The 18,358-nt window shown below is 49.1% G+C and overlaps 1 protein-coding gene and 1 pseudogene across 2 annotated transcripts; one reads left to right on the top strand and one right to left on the bottom strand.

Annotated features, from left to right (window-relative positions):
- Window positions 1-358: 358 nt before the first annotated feature.
- Window positions 359-13,247, top strand: LOC120659406 (annotated as a pseudogene). The gene is made up of 10 exons (XR_005668995.1): window positions 359-635; window positions 733-2,478; window positions 2,985-3,244; window positions 3,365-3,574; window positions 4,006-4,224; window positions 4,749-5,714; window positions 5,926-6,018; window positions 6,136-6,235; window positions 11,715-11,904; window positions 12,717-13,247. The product of XR_005668995.1 is annotated as an indole-3-acetaldehyde oxidase-like (transcript).
- On the bottom strand, window positions 13,222-15,495 carry LOC120659407 (DNA ligase 1-like). Its single transcript, XM_039937537.1, has 2 exons — window positions 15,297-15,495; window positions 13,222-14,737 (listed from the first exon to the last, which is right to left on the bottom strand). Exon 2 carries the CDS (start codon window positions 14,715-14,717, stop codon window positions 13,482-13,484), a length of 1,236 nt encoding a protein of 411 aa, XP_039793471.1. The 5' UTR covers window positions 14,718-14,737; window positions 15,297-15,495; the 3' UTR covers window positions 13,222-13,481.
- Window positions 15,496-18,358: the final 2,863 nt, after the last annotated feature.

Raw genomic sequence — 18,358 nt, 5'->3', positions numbered from 1 at the left:
TTATTATTTCAAATTAGCAATATTTCATCGCAATTTTTTTTTCAAAACAACTAAACACGCCAGAATTATTAAACCGTTTGATAACCCTTCGGCGGCGTCACCCGGCCGTCCCCCACGTGCCGATCAGTCCACGCACGCACATGACCCCGCGCCACACCCGCGGGGCCCGCCCGTCGCCTTCGCGCAGCCCCGCCGCGTCACCCTCGGGGCGCTCGGCGAGCGACACGCCGGCCCGCCCGCGTCAGCGTCGGTCGGCTCCTCCCGCTTGGAATTTCGCGGCGACAGCCGACAGCGACCCCGCCTGCGAAGCCGGGCGGGCGAGCGAGAGTGGCGGGGGTAGTAGCGTAGAGTAGGAGCAGTAGATAAGCAAGCCGCGGGGCGCCGCCCAGATGGGAATCCGGTTCCGCCACCACGCACGCGCCCGGCACCGGCAGCGCATCTCTCTCCCGCGCACCGCAGCGCGATGGCGGCTGCTGCTTCGCCCGTGCCCGCTCCGTCCTCCGCGGCGGTGGTCTTCGCGGTCAACGGCGAGCGCGTGGAGCTCCTCGAGGGGGACGTGGACCCCGGCGCCACCCTCCTCGAGTTCCTCCGCACGCGCACCCGCTTCACCGGCCCCAAGCTCGGCTGCGGCGAAGGCACGCCACCTCCTCCTCCTTCCACCACCACCTCTTCTGTTTCAGAGTTTCAGTTCAGGGATTTTTTGAGCTTGACGAGCTCGAGCCCATTCCGCAGGCGGGTGCGGCGCGTGCGTGGTGCTGCTCTCCACCTACGACGCGGCGTCGGGCGCGGTGTCGCACGCCGCGGCGAGCTCCTGCCTGACGCTGGTGCACGGGCTCCACCACCGCGCGGTCACCACCACCGAGGGGCTCGGCCGCGGCCACGCCGTGCACGAGCGCCTCGCGGGGTTCCATGCCACGCAGTGCGGCTTCTGCACGCCCGGGGTGTGCATGTCCCTCGCCGCCGCGCTCGCAGGCGCCGAGGCCAAGGGCGAGGGGAGGCCGCCTCCGCCCGAGAGGTCCGCCAGGCTCACGGCGGCCGAGGCGGAGCGCGCAGTGGCCGGCAACCTCTGCCGCTGCACGGGGTACCGCCCGATCGCCGACGCCTGCAAGAGCTTCGCGGCCGACGTTGATTTGGAGGACCTGGGCCTCAACACCTTCTGGAGGAAGGGGGGCGCCCATGCTTCCAAGCTGCCGCGGTATGATGAGGGGACTATCGGTGTCTTCCCGGAGTTCCTCAAGACTGAGATCAGAGCTTCTTCTGGGATTGAAGGGTGCACGCCACCGGCATTGATTGAAGGGAGCACTTGGGACCGGCCTCGGAGTGTGGAGGAGTACTATAATCTGGTAGGTTCTGAGCTGTTTGGCAAAAGTAGAACAAAGGTGGTTGCGGGCAACACTGCTTCGGGCGTTTACGGAGAGGCAGAGGTGTATGATAGGTACATTGACCTGAGATGCATCCCGGAACTGAATTTAGTTAGTAAGGAAGCCAAGGGTGTTGAAATTGGAGCTGCTGTATCAATTTTCAGAGCAATTGAGGCTTTAAGAGAAGCTGGTGGCTGCAATGATGTAATATTTTGTAAGATTGCTGATCACATGGAAAAGGTGGCTTCTCCGTTTGTCCGCAACACAGCGAGCTTGGGTGGAAATCTGATAATGGCACAGAGGGACCAGTTTGCCTCTGACATCGCAACAATCCTTCTTGCTGCCAGTTCGTCAATATGCATGCAGGTGTCATCGAAAAGGCTGACTGTCATGTTGGAAGAATTCCTGCAGATGCCACCTTGTGATTACAAGACACTGCTATTAAGCATTTACATTCCTCATCAGACTACCACTGGTGCTTTATCTGGTGATAGAACTATGGATAAGGCAGTAAGTACACTAGGAACTTCTGTGCTATTTGAGACATACCGAGCTTCTCCACGCCCTGTTGGCAATGCAGTTGCATATCTTAATGCTGCTTTCTTGGCTCAAGTTGCTTCAGATGGAACTTCAAACAGCTTAATATTGAGAGAGCTAAGTCTGGCTTTTGGTGCATATGGAACCCAGCATGCCATCCGGGCTAGCAATGTTGAGAAACTGTTAGTGGGTAAACCCATTACTGCATCGGTACTGCTTGAAGCATGTACACTTCTCAAGAAAACAATTGTTCCTAAAGAAGGCACAAGACATGCTGCATATAGATCAAGCTTGGCAGTTGCATTTCTGTTTAGTTTTCTTTACCCAGTAACCAAAGACACATTGAAGCCTCAAAAGGCCGTTCATCTTAATGGCTTTGTACCTTCTGGCACCAATGGAAATCCAATTTGTGGACCCGATGCGCATGTTGATGCTTCGGTGAAGATAAATAATATGAAATTAGGTTCATATAGCAATGATCGCATCCTTGAATATTCAAATCAGATTATTGAAATCAATAAAGACTATCTCCCAGTTGGCATACCAGCGAAGAAAGTTGGAGCTGAACTCCAAGCCTCTGGTATGGACTTTACAGTACTATTAAATAATCACTCCCTCCAGAGATACATTAAGCGACATTTGGCACATACAATACATGTTGTCTTGAAAATGTTACCTCCATCACGAATTTGTCATAGTGTGAGACCTTGTAACATTTATCATATTTATTGAAGTATCTCTGGAACAAAACCATACGACCCGATCCAAAAAATCATGTAGACATCGAGCGAATGCTACTTATTCTGGATGTTACTTTTGTGGAATATCATTGGAAGTTATCTATTTAAAAGGCTGGGTTGCAATTGGATAATGTAGTGTGTTATATTTGCTTGCAGCCTTGTTGATGCTATTTACTTTCTTGCTTTATCTTCCTATATGCCCTTTTGGATTACATGTGGAACATTCATGCTCTCTTTTTCATGTTTAGTTATGTGGCTTATTTAATCATTGTCAACCTTTTAACATATGTTCTTTTGGAAAGCAAAACTACAGTCCTGAGTGCTGACACAAAACCAATATATGTAGGTGAGGCTATATTTGTGGATGACATTCCCTCTCCCAAGGACTGTCTTTATGGAGCATTTATATATAGCACAAAACCTTTAGCCCATGTGAGGAGCATAGAACTCGATCCTTCTCTCAAGCAGCTTAATACATTGGGAGTTGTCACTGTTAAAGATATCCCAGAAGGTGGCAGCAATGTTGGAGCCAGCACTATATTTGGACCTGAACCTCTATTTGGTTATCCAGTTACTCAGTGTGCTGGGGAACCTCTTGCTATTGTGGTATGGCTTTCGTAGTGATAGTTTTGGATTTAGAGACTACTGATAATGAAATTTTTGTTTATGAAAATGCTACCTCCATCACAAAGTTATACTCAGCTATCCTGAATCTTTTTGGCATAGATTGCGGAAACACAAAGGTTTGCCAATATAGCTGCAAAACAAGCTGTTGTTGACTACAGTACTGAGAACTTAGATGCTCCAATTTTATCGATAGAGGATGCTGTAAGAAGATGCAGTTATTTTGAAACCCCGCCTTTTCTTCTTCCCCAAAAGATTGGCGATTTCTCAAAAGGGATGGCAGAAGCAGATCAGAAAATCTACTCAGCTGAGGTACACTTCCTGCATCAGTTTGCACTGTGGATACATATATTTTAATGTAAAGTGTGGATACATATATTTTAATGTAAAGTAGAAACAGGATGTGCTTGTGCACTAGCATTCTTAGCCATTGGTTACATAAATGATAAATATCTTCGAGTGGTTTTCCACATGTGGCATGAAATCTGACGAATTTGCAATATAGTATGTTCTGCGTTGGCCCACCATTGGTGCCTAAAGTGCTGCTTTTATTGAGTACTTGTGCCTTTTATATTCCTTTTATTTTGATTTAGTTATGCTCTACCTTGGCTAACTTTTCTGTGTGGCATACATAACCCTATGATAGATCCTTACAGGGGAGCAAAATTTAGTGGGCATATTTTTCTGATATATCTTTGATATCGTTAAAATAATGTTCTGCAGCTAACAAACACCTTTCGCAGGTGAAGCTTAATTCTCAGTACTACTTTTACATGGAAACACAAACTGCTCTGGCCATACCTGATGAGGATAACTGCATGGTAGTGTATAGCTCAAGCCAATGCCCTGAGATAACACAAAATGTCATTGCAAAGTGCCTTGGTTTACCTTTTCACAATGTTCGTGTTATTACTCGAAGAGTTGGTGGTGGCTTTGGAGGAAAAGCTGTTAGATCATTGCCTGTAAGTCTCAAGCCATAGTCTCTCATAGCAATCCATGCTTAAAATGCTGGAAACATGTTACTTTTCTCTTTCTCTTTACCAGTCTATATTTTGTAGTTTGCACTATTGTGGAGCACAAAGGGTAAACAAACAAGTATTGCTTTATGTTCATGTCTATTATGTCTGATAATCAACATAGCAAAAATTTATAGGAGTATTACAAGACGTTCTTTCAAAATATTTTTTAAAAAGAAAAAAAAATCTATTTCATGCCCTCTAAACCATTGAGGTAACTATCTTGACAACCAGAACCTGTAAGTATAAGTAACTACAATAGGGTAATTATCTACACGTCTTCATCTTGTAAGAATGTATAGAGCAATCATTAATCATGCTGTGTTTTCTTTTTCTTTTCTTTTTTGTGCATCCATGATACTGTTATGATGATTAGTTGAATGGGTCTGTTCTATACTGTTGTCACTTAGCCTAGTAGTTTTTGACTTTTTTCAATGGAGCACTCATCATATGAATTTCTTTTACTACAGGTGGCGACTGCTTGTGCCCTTGCAGCATTTAAGTTGCATCGTCCTGTTCGAATGTATTTGGACCGCAAGACCGACATGATAGTGAGTGGAGGTCGGCATCCCATGAAAATATGCTATTCAGTTGGATTCAAGTCAGATGGAAAGATCACTGCTTTGCATATAGATTTGTTCATAAATGCAGGAATGACAAAAGATGTTAGCCCGATCATTCCTCACAATTTCATCGAGGCACTGAAGAAATATAATTGGGGTGCCTTTTCTTATGAAGCAAAGATCTGTAAAACAAACACCACAACAAAATCTGCGATGCGCGGGCCTGGGGAAGTACAAGGCTCTTACGTTGCTGAAGCTATAGTTGAGCATGTTGCTTCTGCACTCTCCACTGATGCTAATTTGGTTAGGCATAGAAATCTTCACACAGTTGAGAGCCTTTCTTTGTTTTACAGTGACTGCAGTGAAGATGGCATGGGTTATACACTTCCCTCTATATGTGGTCAATTGACTGCATCAGAAAACTACCAGCACCGTCTTGAAATAGTCCAGTCTTTCAACAAAAATAACAGATGGAAAAAGCGAGGCCTCTCTTTTGTGCCGATTGTACACAAAGTATTATCTCGACCGACACCTGGAAAAGTGTCTATCCTTAATGATGGGTCTATTGCTGTTGAAGTTGGAGGCATTGAGTTAGGCCAGGGGCTTTGGACAAAAGTGAAGCAGATGGCAGCGTTTGGTCTTGGACAATTGTGGACTGATGGAAGTCAAGACTTGTTGGACAGAATAAGAGTTATTCAAGCGGATACATTGAGCAATGTACAGGGAGGGTGGACTTCAGGGAGTACGACATCAGAATCTAGCTGCGAAGCAGTTCGTCTTGCCTGCAATATCTTGGTTGACAGGCTGAAATCAGTCAAGGAGCAATTTCAAGAAAAGCAAAGCAGCCTTTCATGGGATGAACTTATTTCCAAGGTTATTAGTTACTTCCTTTCTTACCAATTGTAGGGAACTGCCTTCTTCTTTGATCCACTTGATGTAGCAGAATTTGACCATCTGTCTTTCGTATGGAAACAAGCGCGTGCTCAGGAAATTATGCATTACCACCTTTTAACATTACAAGTGCTATTGCACATCTATAACTTAATTGGCTCAATATATGAATTGTTGCTTCACTAATGTGCAGGCAAAAATGGTTGGTGTGGACCTATCAGCACGAGAATACTACATTCCTGGGCCTTCTGGTTCTTATCTGAACTATGGAGCAGCTGCTAGTGAGGTATCCTTGTTCAACACTTAAGTCTGGTTTAATACACACTGCTCTAGACAATAGAATGATGATAGCAAACAATTTAAATGTGTATGGCCATGTTAATATGTTCGTTCAACATTGCAGGTTGAGATTGATCTTCTCACTGGGGCCACCACTATTTTGCGAAGTGATCTTATATACGACTGTGGCCAGAGCTTAAACCCTTGCCGTGGACTTGGGGCAGGTAGGTATTGTTGGTGTATATGTGAGCCCATATATAGAGGCCCATGTATAGGATCTATATATCCCACCCTTATAGGGTTTGGAGGAATACAAGGCAATTATTCTCTCCAATATGGTATCATTAGCCTAGCCTCTCTCTTCCTCTCCCTCTCCCCTGCAGCAGCCGCCACCGCCGGCTCCATAGCCGGCCGGCCGCCGGCGCCGCCGCCTCCACCTCTTTCCTCCTTCCCACCCCCTTCCTCTGCTCCAGGCGCACCATGGCACCGGGTCCCCTGCTCCCGGCGGCGCGTTCTCCTCTGTGCAGGCTGTCCATGGCCCGCCGCCGCCGCAGCCGCCCTCGCCGTCGTGGAGCCTCTGCACGGCGCGCCCCACCCGCAGCCGGCGGATCTGGCCACCCTGGGCGCGGATCCGGGCGCGGATCCGGCCGCCCCGGCCGCGGGGGGCGCAGGCACGGCGCCCGCCGCCACCGGCCCGTCCGCCCTAGGCGCAGGGGATACCGTCCTCGTCGCCGCCCTGGACGCCGTGCGCGCCGCCGCCACCCTGGACGCCACGCGCACCTGGCGCGCGCCTAGCCCGCGGCCGCCCGCCCTCGCCACCGCCCGATCTGGTACCTGGGCAGGGGCCGCCGCCGCCGCCGCCCTTGACGCTGCCCAGGGCGGGCAGGGCGTCCTTGCCCCCGCCATGGACGCCTGGCGCGTGCCTAGTCCGCGGCCGGCCGCCCTTGCCGCCGCCCGATCTGGTGCCTGGGCAGGGGGCGCCGCCGCCGCCGCCCTTGACGCCGCCCTGGGCGGGCAGGGCGCGGGCGTCCCTGCCCCCGACGTCCCTGTCCCCGACGGCGCCCCTCTGCAGCCGCTGCTGCCGTCCCCGGGCTCCCAGGCCGGCCTCCCCGCCTCTGCAGCCGGATCCTCGGGCGCGTGGCTGCCCTACACGCCCCTGGTACCCGGATCGACGGCAGCCTTCCCTTCTGCGATGCCCGCGCCCCTGCTAACGCCTGCGGTGCCGCCGACTGTCGCCCGAGTTGCTTAGGCAGAAGCTACACTCGCCGCGGCCCTCCTCACCCCCACGTCCGCGGCTTCGGCGGCTCAGGAGCGCGTCCGTGCGACTGTCTTCGCTTGGGAGCATCTTCAGCCCGTCGTCCCCTCCACCAAGCACGGCGCTCTGTCCTCCCACCAGGCTCCGCCCTCTAGATCTGGACCCCGGACCGCCCCCCTCCTTGGTGCTCCTTTCACCGCCCAGACGTGGAGGAGGTCGCGGGCGTCGTCGTCGGGGCGGACGTGGTGGTGGTGCTGGCAGCGCTCCTTCTGGTGGTACTGGTGGAGGCCGTCGGGGCACTCCGACCTCGACCCCGGCTCCCATTCCTGCTCCTGGCCCTGGAGGTACGCCCTGGCCATCCTTCATCGCCCCATGGCCAGGGCGCATCCCGATGTGGCCGTTTCAGGGTCGGGGGGGGGGGGGGGGTGGACCAGGCCGCATTGGCGCAGTCCTTCAGCGCCATGGGGCGGACGCCGCCGGACAGCACCGAGTGGATCACCGACTCGGGTGCCTCCTTCCACACCACCCCACATGCCGGTATCCTCTCTTCTGTCCGACCCCCACACCCCTCTTGTCCTACTTCCATCATGGTTGGTGACGGGTCTTGCCTTCCTGTCACCGTCGTGGGTTCTGCTCCTGGCTCCTTTCGTCTTCCCAATGTCCTTGTTGCTCCTCAGATGGTTCATAACCTTCTTTCCATTCGTCAATTTACAGTTGACAATTCTTGTTCCATCGAGTTTGATTCTTCTGGCCTAACCATAAAGGATTCGGCCTCCCGGCGTCCGCTATTCCGGTGTGACAGCACGGGGCCCCTTTACACCATTCGTCTTCCTTCTTCCGCTGCACCACTCTCGCCTTCTTCTTCGCCCTGGCCGTCTTGGTCTGCCGCTTTTGCCGTGACGCCGTCTTCCACCACCTGGCACCGCCGTCTTGGTCATCCTGACCGCGACGTTCTGGCTCAGCTCAGTCGTAGTACCGATGTTCTTGGTACTAGGGCTCCTGCTGAGCCCCTCTGGCATGCGTGCCAGCTCGGTCATCATGTTCGGCTCCCTTTTTCTTCTTCTCGCATGCGACGCATGCATTTGACCTTGTTCACTGTGACATGTGGACATCTCCTGTACTTAGCCTTTCTGGTTATAAGTACTATCTGGTGGTGGTCGATGACTTCTCGCACTACTCTTGGACGTTTCCTTTGCGCGCCAAGTCTGAGACCTTCCCCACCCTCCTCCACTTTTTTGCCTGGGTGTACACTCAGTTCGGCCTCACCGTTAAGGCCGTCCAGTGTGACAACGGGCGGGAGTTCGACAACTCCACCTCCCGTTCTTTCTTTCTCTCTCGGGGTGTTTAGCTGCGTATGTCTTGTCCGTATACCTCTCCTCAGAACGGTAAGACTGAGCGGATGATTCGCACGACGAACGACGTCGTGCGCACCCTTCTGATCCAGGCCTCTCTGCCCCCGCGCTTCTGGGCTGAGAGCCTCCACACCGCCACCTACTTGCTCAACCGTCTTCCGTCCACTGCTTCTCCTGCTCCCACTCCACACCACGCTCTTTTCGGTACCCCTCCTCACTACGACCACCTTCGGGTCTTCGGGTGTGCGTGTTACCCTAACACCTCCGCCACTGCTCCTCACAAACTAGCGCCCCGCTCGACTCGTTGTGTGTTTCTTGGTTACTCCCCTGACCACAAGGGGTACCGATGCTTTGACCTCACCTCTCGCCGCGTCCTGATCTCCCGACACGTCGTCTTTGACGAGTCGGATTTCTCCTACTCCACCTCCTCCACACCTTCTCCTGACCCCGAGCTGGAGTCTCTGTTTCCGACTGACCCGGTGGTTCAGCCACCTTTTCCTGTCTGTCCTTTCCCTGCAGGTTTTCCCGGTACACTGGCACTGTTCCCGGTGATCCCTGCTGCGCCGAGCGCGGCCCCAGTGCCCGCAGTCGCGCCACGTGCGGCCCCCGGACCTCCGATCGTGCCGCGCGCGGACCCGGTGTCTCCTACTGCGCCACGCGCGGCCCCGGTGCCTTTCCCTGCACCTGCGCGGTACGCTCAGCCGATGCAGGTGTCCCGGCGTCGTTCGGCGCCGGCACCGGCGCCGCCGTGGTACGCTGAGCCTGTGCAGATGTACCGGCGTCGTTCGGTGCCGACACCGGCGCCGCCTCCTGCTCCGGAAGCTCCTACGACGCCTCCACCGGAGCTGTCGCCGCCGCCGCCTCCACCGGCTCCCTCTCGAGCCGAGCCGGCGGTGTACCACCCGCCCGTCGTCCATCGGGATCCTCGGCATATCCATCCCATGGTGACTCGGCGGATGGCGTCTCAAGCCGCGACTCTCTCCGCCACCGAGGGAGAGCCGCGGGTCTTTCCGGTACCCTCCTCTGTCTGCGACGCCTTGGCGGATCCTCACTGGCGTCGCGCGATGGAAGAGGAGTACGCGGCTCTTCTTGCCAACCGGACGTGGGACCTCGTGCCGCGTCCGTCTGGTTGCAATGTGGTGACTGGCAAGTGGATCTGGACGCATAAGCGTCGGGCTGATGGCATACTGGAGCGCTACAAGGCTCGCTGGGTTCTCCGGGGGTTCACTCAGCGACCTAGTGTGGATTATGATGAGACCTTCAGCCCAGTGGTGAAGCCTGCTACTGTGCGCACAGTCCTCTCGTTTGCGCTCTCGCGCTCCTGACCTGTGCACCAGCTGGACGTGAAGAATGCGTTTCTTCACGGCACTCTGTCAGAGACTGTCTACTGCTCTCAGCCAGCGGGATTTGTGGACTCGAGTCGTCCGGATATGGTATGCCGACTCAACAAGTCTCTCTATGGTCTGAAGCAGGCTCATCGGGCATGGTACTCTCGGTTCGCCACGTTCTTGCTGACATTGGGGTTCACCGAGACCAAGTCTGACACGTCTCTCTTCATCTACCGCCGTGGGGATGAGACTGCATATCTGCTGCTCTATGTCGATGACATTGTGCTCACAGCCTCCAGTCAGCAGTTGCTTCAGAGTGTCATCTCCTCTCTGCAGCAGGAGTTTGCTATGAAAGATCTGGATCAGCTCCACCACTTCTTGGGCGTCACTGTTGAGCCTCGCCCATCTGGCCTTCTCCTTCACCAGCGGCAGTACGCACTCGATATTCTGGAGTGGGCTGGGATGACTGATTGCAAGCCCTGCTCCACTCCTGTCAACACTCAGGCGAAGCTGTCTGCTGATCTGGGTGATCCTGTGGTCGATCCTACTGCCTACCGGAGTCTGGCTGGCGCTTTGCAGTACCTCACCTTCACCAGGTCGGACCTCGCATACGCTTTTCAGCAGGTCTGTCTCAATATGCATGATCCCCGGGAGTCACACCTTGTTGCGCTGAAGCGTCTCCTCCGCTACGTCCGTGGCACTGTGGACCTCGGCCTGGTGCTTCACCGCTCGTCCTCTGCTGAGCTGGTGGTCTATACCGACGCTGATTGGGCTGGCTGCCCGGACACTCGTCGCTCCACTTCCGGCTACGCCGTCTTCCTGGGCGGCAACCTGGTCTCCTGGTCGTCCAAGCGGCAGCTGGTTGTCTCCCGCTCCAGTGCTGAGGCGGAGTACCAGGCTGTCGCTAACGGCGTGGCGGAGGCCTCCTGGCTACGACAGCTCTTGGCGGAGCTCCGCAGCCCGCTCGCCAAGAGCACGCTCGTCTACTGCGACAACGTCAGCGCCGTGTATCTCTCCACCAACCCCGTCCAGCATCAGCGGACGAAGCATGTGGAGATCGACCTACACTTCGTGCGCGACAGAGTCGCCATCGGCGATGTTCGGGTACTCCATGTTCCGAGTACCTTCCAGTTTGTTGACATCTTCACCAAGGGACTGCCCTCCTCGACCTTCTCGGAGTTTCGCTCCAGCCTCAACGTAGCCGGTAGCTAGTTGTGGCTGCGGGGTATTTGCCCTTTATACTCTATTTGTACTATCTTCTTGTCCAGTCTTGAACACCGCTGCGCCAGTAGTTCAGACTGCGGCGGGGTGTTGGCTTTCTTATTGTCCACTCTTGAACACCGCTGCGCCGGTAGTTCAGACTGCGGGGGGGGGGGGGGGGAGGGGTGTTGGTGTATATGTGAGCCCATATATAGAGGCCCATCTAGAGACCCGTGTATAGGATCTATATATCCCACCCTTCTAGGGTTTGGAGGAATACAAGACAATTATTCTCTCCAATAGGTATAATGTGTTTGACCGTATTTATATTGCTCTTTTTCGCCTTAAGAAATCTGCAGATTTGTTTTCTTTTCTCTGTTTCTTTTGTTGATGATCTGAAGTATTACTCACTTGCAGATATCAGGTGATAAACTAATATCTTTAATTTAAACTTGGAAAAGTGTCAATATTTTCAGACAGCTTAGCGATAATCGAAGTATCTTGTAATATATCATTGTGGGGCTACTTTCATGTTTGTCAACTTTGACCTTTACTTTTCATATTTCAGGTTGAAGGGGCATTTGTTCAAGGAACTGGCTATTTCATGAGCGAGGAATATGTCACCAACTCAGACGGATTGGTTATCTCAGACGGGACATGGACATACAAGATCCCAACTGTGGACACTATCCCAAAACAGTTCAATGTTAAGCTGCTTAACAGTGGATTCCACAAAAAACGGGTGCTCTCCTCAAAAGGTGCTTAGTTTCTCACCTTTGATTATGTTTTTAATTGGTTGCAGCTGAGCTAACATGTTTTGCAGGTCCAAAACAAATTGGCAAATTTCTTAGATATCATTTGTTGTATATATCGGTAGAGAATTATTCCCAGTAGTACCAAGATCCAAATTTGCGTAAAGTGCATTGTGCTCTGATCCAAAAATACCCAGAAGTAACTGTCAACAAAAAACATTGCTGTAAAAATGAGAGCATAGCTGGTCGAAAACCGGCTAGCTGTTGAAAACTTTGTCAAAAGTCATATCTATAAGTTTACAAATATCTTGGAAAACTCACCATCCATAGATGAGGTTATGGTATGATGCTATGCAAAATTTGAAGTCCAAACTCCACACGATTTGGGAGATACAAAAATGATAATTTGTATGTGTATAGGTATCTGACATTTGTGATTTTTGCGTCTCACAAATGACATGGAGTTTGGTACTGAAATTTTGTGCAGTGTGGTAACATGTCATCGACTATGGATTGTGATTTTTTTTCAGGAGTTTTGAAAACTTATACATCTGACTTTTGATGGAGTTTTAAGGTTTCCAACATTAGCCCTTGTGTACACAGTACACTGGATACACTCTTGCAAAAAAAAGAAGAAAATTCAGGGGGTGTAGCATACTGCATACGTGACGTTGTGTAAACACTACACTACATGTATGTTTTGGAATTTTGGAACACTTAGTTTCACACTTCTCGGGGATGACATTTCTGGTTTTCCTTAAGCATTGCGTCATGTACAAGTTTCAGCATATGTTATTAACTGGAGTCCTTTGTTGCAGCATCTGGGGAGCCACCTTTGCTTCTTGCCGCTTCGGTGCACTGTGCGACAAGAGAAGCAATTAGAGCAGCAAGGAAGCAACCCCAATCCTCTGATTCTGGACCTTCTTCACCATCTCATTTCGATCTGGAGGTTCCTGCCATCATGCCCGTGGTGAAGGAGCTCTGTGGCTTGGACAATGTGGAGAAGTACTTGGAGAGCTTGCTGAGCTCCAAATGAAGAACCAATCCAAGTCAGCACCTGTTTTCACCAACTTTCCTTAGCTGTGTAAAATCACTGTAGATAAGGTTATTGCACGGTACTTCATGTCGTCATGTTCCAAAGTTCAAAGAGAAGAGAGGTTCATAGCTGTAGACAGCAGGTATCATCAGAAGTTGCAAATTTCGGCTATCTGAATATAACAATTGTGTTGAGTGATCATAGCTGTAGATAACTGAGGACGACATACTTGCAGCAATGGAACTGAGACTGTTTCTCACAAGAGGATCAGTTTGAGTCTTTATACAAAAAAAACATCCGTGTGTTTGTCTTATTCACATAGAAAAATATTAGTGTTTTTTTTCCCTGGAGGTGGGTGCACTGCACTCCTATACCCTCGCACTCCACTCAAGCATGCTTTTCTACACAGAGAAATTACACAGACCCAGGTATTGCATACCATTTACAACTCAAGATGCATGTATGCATGTGCCTTTTACACAGTGAAAGGCCCGTGCATATGCCCAGATCAGAGTTTGCTGCATGAACATCCTCAAGAGCTCCAGAATCACGCTGAAGCAACAGGATTCTCCTCCTTGACCTTGCTCTCTACACCCTGTTCCAATACATGTGCAGTCACACCTTCAGTGTTCTTTCCCTTCTCTTCCTGCACCAGTGCAGGCATCTCTTCATTGGTCTTTCCCTTGCCGCCCTCTTCCAGCTCTTTCAGCTGCCTCATGATGTCCTCCCTCTTAGCTTGTAGGTCTGGCAACTTGGCGTCAACCTTTTCCAGTTTTGTCTTCAGTTTTGCCGGATCAGTAATCTTCTTCTTTGTGCCCTTGTCTTTCTTCTTGCCTTCTTCATCTTCACCACCATCCTTCTCTTTCATCTTACCATCTTCCTTCTTGTCAGTCTTGTCCTTCTTCTCTTTCTTTTCTTTATCTTTCTTTTTGCCTTCGCCGTCATCATCATCAACACCATCCTTCTCTTTCTTCTTACCATCTTCCTTCTTGTCAGTTTTGTCCTTTTTCTCTTTGTTTTTCTTCTCAACTTCTGCACCTTCATTGCCAATGTCTTCCTTCCGTGGTACATCATTTGTTAGCTTGATTTCCCGGGGCGCTGAGTATGCAGCTCCTTCACCACTCTTATTCTCCAGCTGGCTCTCTTTATGTTTCATCTCCTCATTCTTCTTGTTCTTATTTTTCTTGTCTTTGCCTTTCTCTTGTTTTTCATCGCTTGAACCCTTAGACTCCGATTCATCCTTGTCTTTGGTGTTTTTATCCTTATCTTTGCTTCTGCTCTTATGTTTCTTTTCATCACCTGCATCTTCATCATCTTTCTTCTTTTTCTTATCTTTGATTTTCTCTTGTTTTTCATCACTTGAACCCTTGAACTCTGAACCATCCTTCTCTTTTTCCTTGTCTTTAGCCTTCTTATCCTTCTTATCTTTCTCTGTCTTTCCTGAATTTTCATCATCTTCCTTCTTTTTCTTATCTTTCTCTTTCTTATCCTTCTTCACCTCACTATTTTCGTCATCTTTATGCTCATCTTCATGTTTCTCTGATTTCTTTTTCTCCTTCTTTTTGTCTTTCTTCACCTCTTTACCCTTGCCCGCATACCCAGCACTGTCTCCCAAGTCATTGACCTCTTCCTTCTCCACAAACTTGGCTTCGATCTCTATCTCGACCTCCTTCTCGCCCTCATCTCTGGATGACTTGTCCTTGCTCTTGATCTTGAGATGGATCTCATCTTTGGACTTCTTCTCCTCCTCCTTCAGTTTGGTAGATTCTTTATCTTTTTCCATCTTTGATGCAACCGAGCCCCCTGCAGTTACAAGTTTTAGTCAATATCAAATGGACTTGCACAAAGTGAAGAATCATATTCGCACAGAACACTGACTGATGGGCAAAAAATTCTTTCCACAGGATAATCTGCTAAGCAGATTGATCTATGCCCCATGTATGGTCCTCTTCTATCAACTGTTTCGCAATATTCACACAAAGATAATGTGACACATCCAAGGGATAACAAAACCGGCCTTTGCACATGTTTCATAAATAATCAAGTTCATATTTAGTAGTTTTTTTCCCAGCAATCTTGATATAAATACAAACTTGGATCAGGCTAATGCAATCTGGAGCAGGTACAACAAAGCAAATATCTAAAGAATTGGCTCGGTAGTCGATGCAAGCTGGAAAGTGCTGCACAACTGCACCTACTAGTCGAACCTTATTGAACAAACTGAGTGCTCTCAGAGTCAGTGATGCCTGCACGTAAGTATTACCGCGTAAGCTGCTGCAAGGCAAAACTAGCATCCTAGCAAACCGATCGATTGAACTCAAGTACAGTACACGAGTACAGGAGGGGTTTCTTGGGTTCTGACCTTGTTGGCGGTGAGGATTCGGCGCCTTCGTTGAAAGATCAGGCAGAAGAACGAACGATCCGGCGGCAACGGCGGCGGAGTTGCCCTTCGCGGCGCACTGCGGGGTAGAGATCAACTGGGACTCAGCCGGTTGGTAAGATCTGGGAGGGGAGCCAAGCGACGAGTGCAGCAGCTTCGAGAACGAGGAGGTCCTTAAAAGAACGGAGAAGGGGGCGGGTGGAAGGGAGAAGAAGGCCGGACGAAGGTGACGTGCGTCGCCGCGTCGTCGGTGAGCGCGTGCGCGTGGGCGCGGCGGGCGACGGTGCAGCCGCGTGGCACGCGCTGTGTCGGCTGGGCCTCTCGTGGGCCTTGACTGCCCCACCACGGTCTGGTTTGGGTGGTGGGCTCGTGGGCTCGATCTGCACACTGCGCTGCACGTGTCAAAGAAGGAGAAATCGCACCAAGGCCATGGCATGATTGAAATGGTTTTCAACGCCCACGCTTGAGTGCAGAAAATTCGTACTATAGTAACCACTAGCATGTTCCTTAAAAAAATTCGTAAAACAATGTTTCTTAAAAAAACCTATTGATAAAAAACCACTAGCATGTACCAGTTCAGTTTTCTGTGATTTTCGCTCATCTTCACAGATTTCATCGTTTAATACAACTTAGGTGTGTTTAGTTCGCGAAAAAGTTGATGCAGTATATTTCGGTTTTATTTGACAACTATTGTTCAACTATGGAGTAATTAGTATTAAAAAATTCGTCTCGTCATTTACAACCAAGCTGTGTAATTAGTTATATTTTTTAACTATATTTAATACTCCATGCATGTATCGTAAGATTCGATGTGATGTGCGTCAATGAATTTTTTTTGGAATTTTTCGCGGAACTAAACACAGCCTTGATGTCGCTCATCTTTTCGTCAGTTGTTGCTGTCAGTGTCAGCAGATGGGATTATTATCTTGTAAACCTATGCTAGAATTTTACATAATTAGCCCTCCTGCGCTAAGGGTCTGTTTAGTTTCCACCCCGTAAACACAAAAAAACCGTAAACACATTAAAGTGAAAAAGAATTTTACTAATTTGAAGTACTAAATGAAGTCTATTTACAAAACTTTTTGCATGGTTGGGTTGTAAATCGCGAGACGAATCTAATGAGCCTACTTAATCCATGATTTACAACAGTGATGCTACAGTACCAACCGCTAATTATGGATTAATTATGGATTAATTAGCATCATTAGATTCATCTCGCGATTTACAACCCATCTATACAAAAAGTTTTATAAATAGACTTCATTTACTACTTTAAATTGGGAAGATTCCGACGCAAAATTTTTTTGCCTTTACAGACCTCACGAACTAAACACGGCCTTAACTGAGGTCTGACAGCTACACAATATACATCTCTTTTTTTTTGAGACCTACACATACATCTCTCTCCATCACATAACATGCTCCAACGAACGACATCCAAGAACGCCCAAGACAGAATCATCTGGTGGTGCCGGTGTTTAATCATTTTTCTACGCAATAGTTTAATCCAGCGCAATAATATGGATTAGCACTATGATTGGGATTATACTAAAACAACATTATGACTAACACACTTAGATTTAGGCCCTGTTTAGTTCGTGAAATTTTTTTGGATTTAGAAACTGCAGTACTTTTGTTGTTATTTGGCAATTAATATCCAATCATAGACTAATTAGACTTAAAAGATTCGTCTCGTCATTTACAGTAAAACTGTGTAATTAGTTATTTTTTTCAACTACTGCATGTGTTCGAAGATTCGATGTGATGATACTATTGAAAATTTTCTGAGAACTAAACAGACCTTAGCAGCAAACATCCTTTACGCTGCCTAAGGGGTTGTTTGGTTCCAGAGGCTAAACTTTAGACTATGTCACATCAAAGAGAATTTTAATATTTAATAATATTAAATAAAGTCTGATTAGAAAACTAACTGTAGAATCCTAGGGCTAAACTGCGAGACGAATCTAATGAGGTACAGTAATTCATAATTAGCGAATGATTACTGTAGCATCACTGTAGTAAATTATGGATTAATTAGCCTCATTAGATTCGTCTCACAAATTAACATCTATCTGTCAACAAAGTTTTATAAATAAATTTTATTTGATACTTCTAAATAATAAAATTATTTTTGATGTGATAGAGGCTGAAAAAAATGATGGTCTAACACACCGCTGTCGTCCAGCTGGGACAGCCTGGTGGGCACCGCGCACCCGACGCTCCAGCCTTCCGGTTCCGTGGGCGCTGCCCACCCGCGCCGGAGCCGCGAGATAACCAGCAGGTGGGCCCGGCGCGCCACGTCCGGTGCGGTGCGCGGTGGGCCCGGTGTAGCCGACTGGGCCACTAGCAGCTGTTTTGTCCCTGGCAGCCGGCCCAACGCGGAGTTCCAGCGCAGAGGAATAGAAAAATGGTCGTCCTCACCTGCCGCTCCGCTCCTGGACCATCGCAAAATTCGCAAAGAAGTTGAAAATTTGCTACGGCTACGTGACGCAGTGAACTCGCTTTCTCTGCCGGAGGAGAGGCAGAACGTCAAGCTCAGGCAGGCCGAGGCCACTGATCCGTTTGATGATAACGACAGGCCGAGGCCACTGATCCGTTTGATGATAACGACCTTTCTACTTTCTTCCTAAGTCATGAATTCAAATAGAATCAGCGGAATGGAAGACAAAATGCTGTGAACAAAACAAACATTTTGACAACTTGAAATTGTAGTCTAATTTCTGGGATTAGCTTATCTTTGGGTTGACAAAGTCCCTTATTCTATATTTGATCACTTTCAGTTGCTAGTAAGAGTATGTTTAGATAGTACAATTAGTAAGCAAGATGATACCAACAGTCAATCTTCGTTTCAAAACAAACAAGTAGAAAGAACAGAAAATATGTTATCGAAAGAATGGAGTGAAACATCAATAATACAGTACAAGCCAAATACTATATTCCTAAATAGATTTTACGATTCAATTTAACACCAGGATACAAAACCTCATCAACTTAATAAATTAGGGCACAGTAACCAACCGTTTGACGAGGTCATTAGCTGCTGG

The sequence above is a fragment of the Panicum virgatum genome, chromosome 2N (assembly GCF_016808335.1).
Source record: "Panicum virgatum strain AP13 chromosome 2N, P.virgatum_v5, whole genome shotgun sequence".
Lineage (NCBI taxonomy): Eukaryota > Viridiplantae > Streptophyta > Magnoliopsida > Poales > Poaceae > Panicum > Panicum virgatum.
The sequence above is the reverse complement of the archived record's forward strand: the minus strand, read 5'-3'. Positions and strand labels throughout refer to the sequence as shown.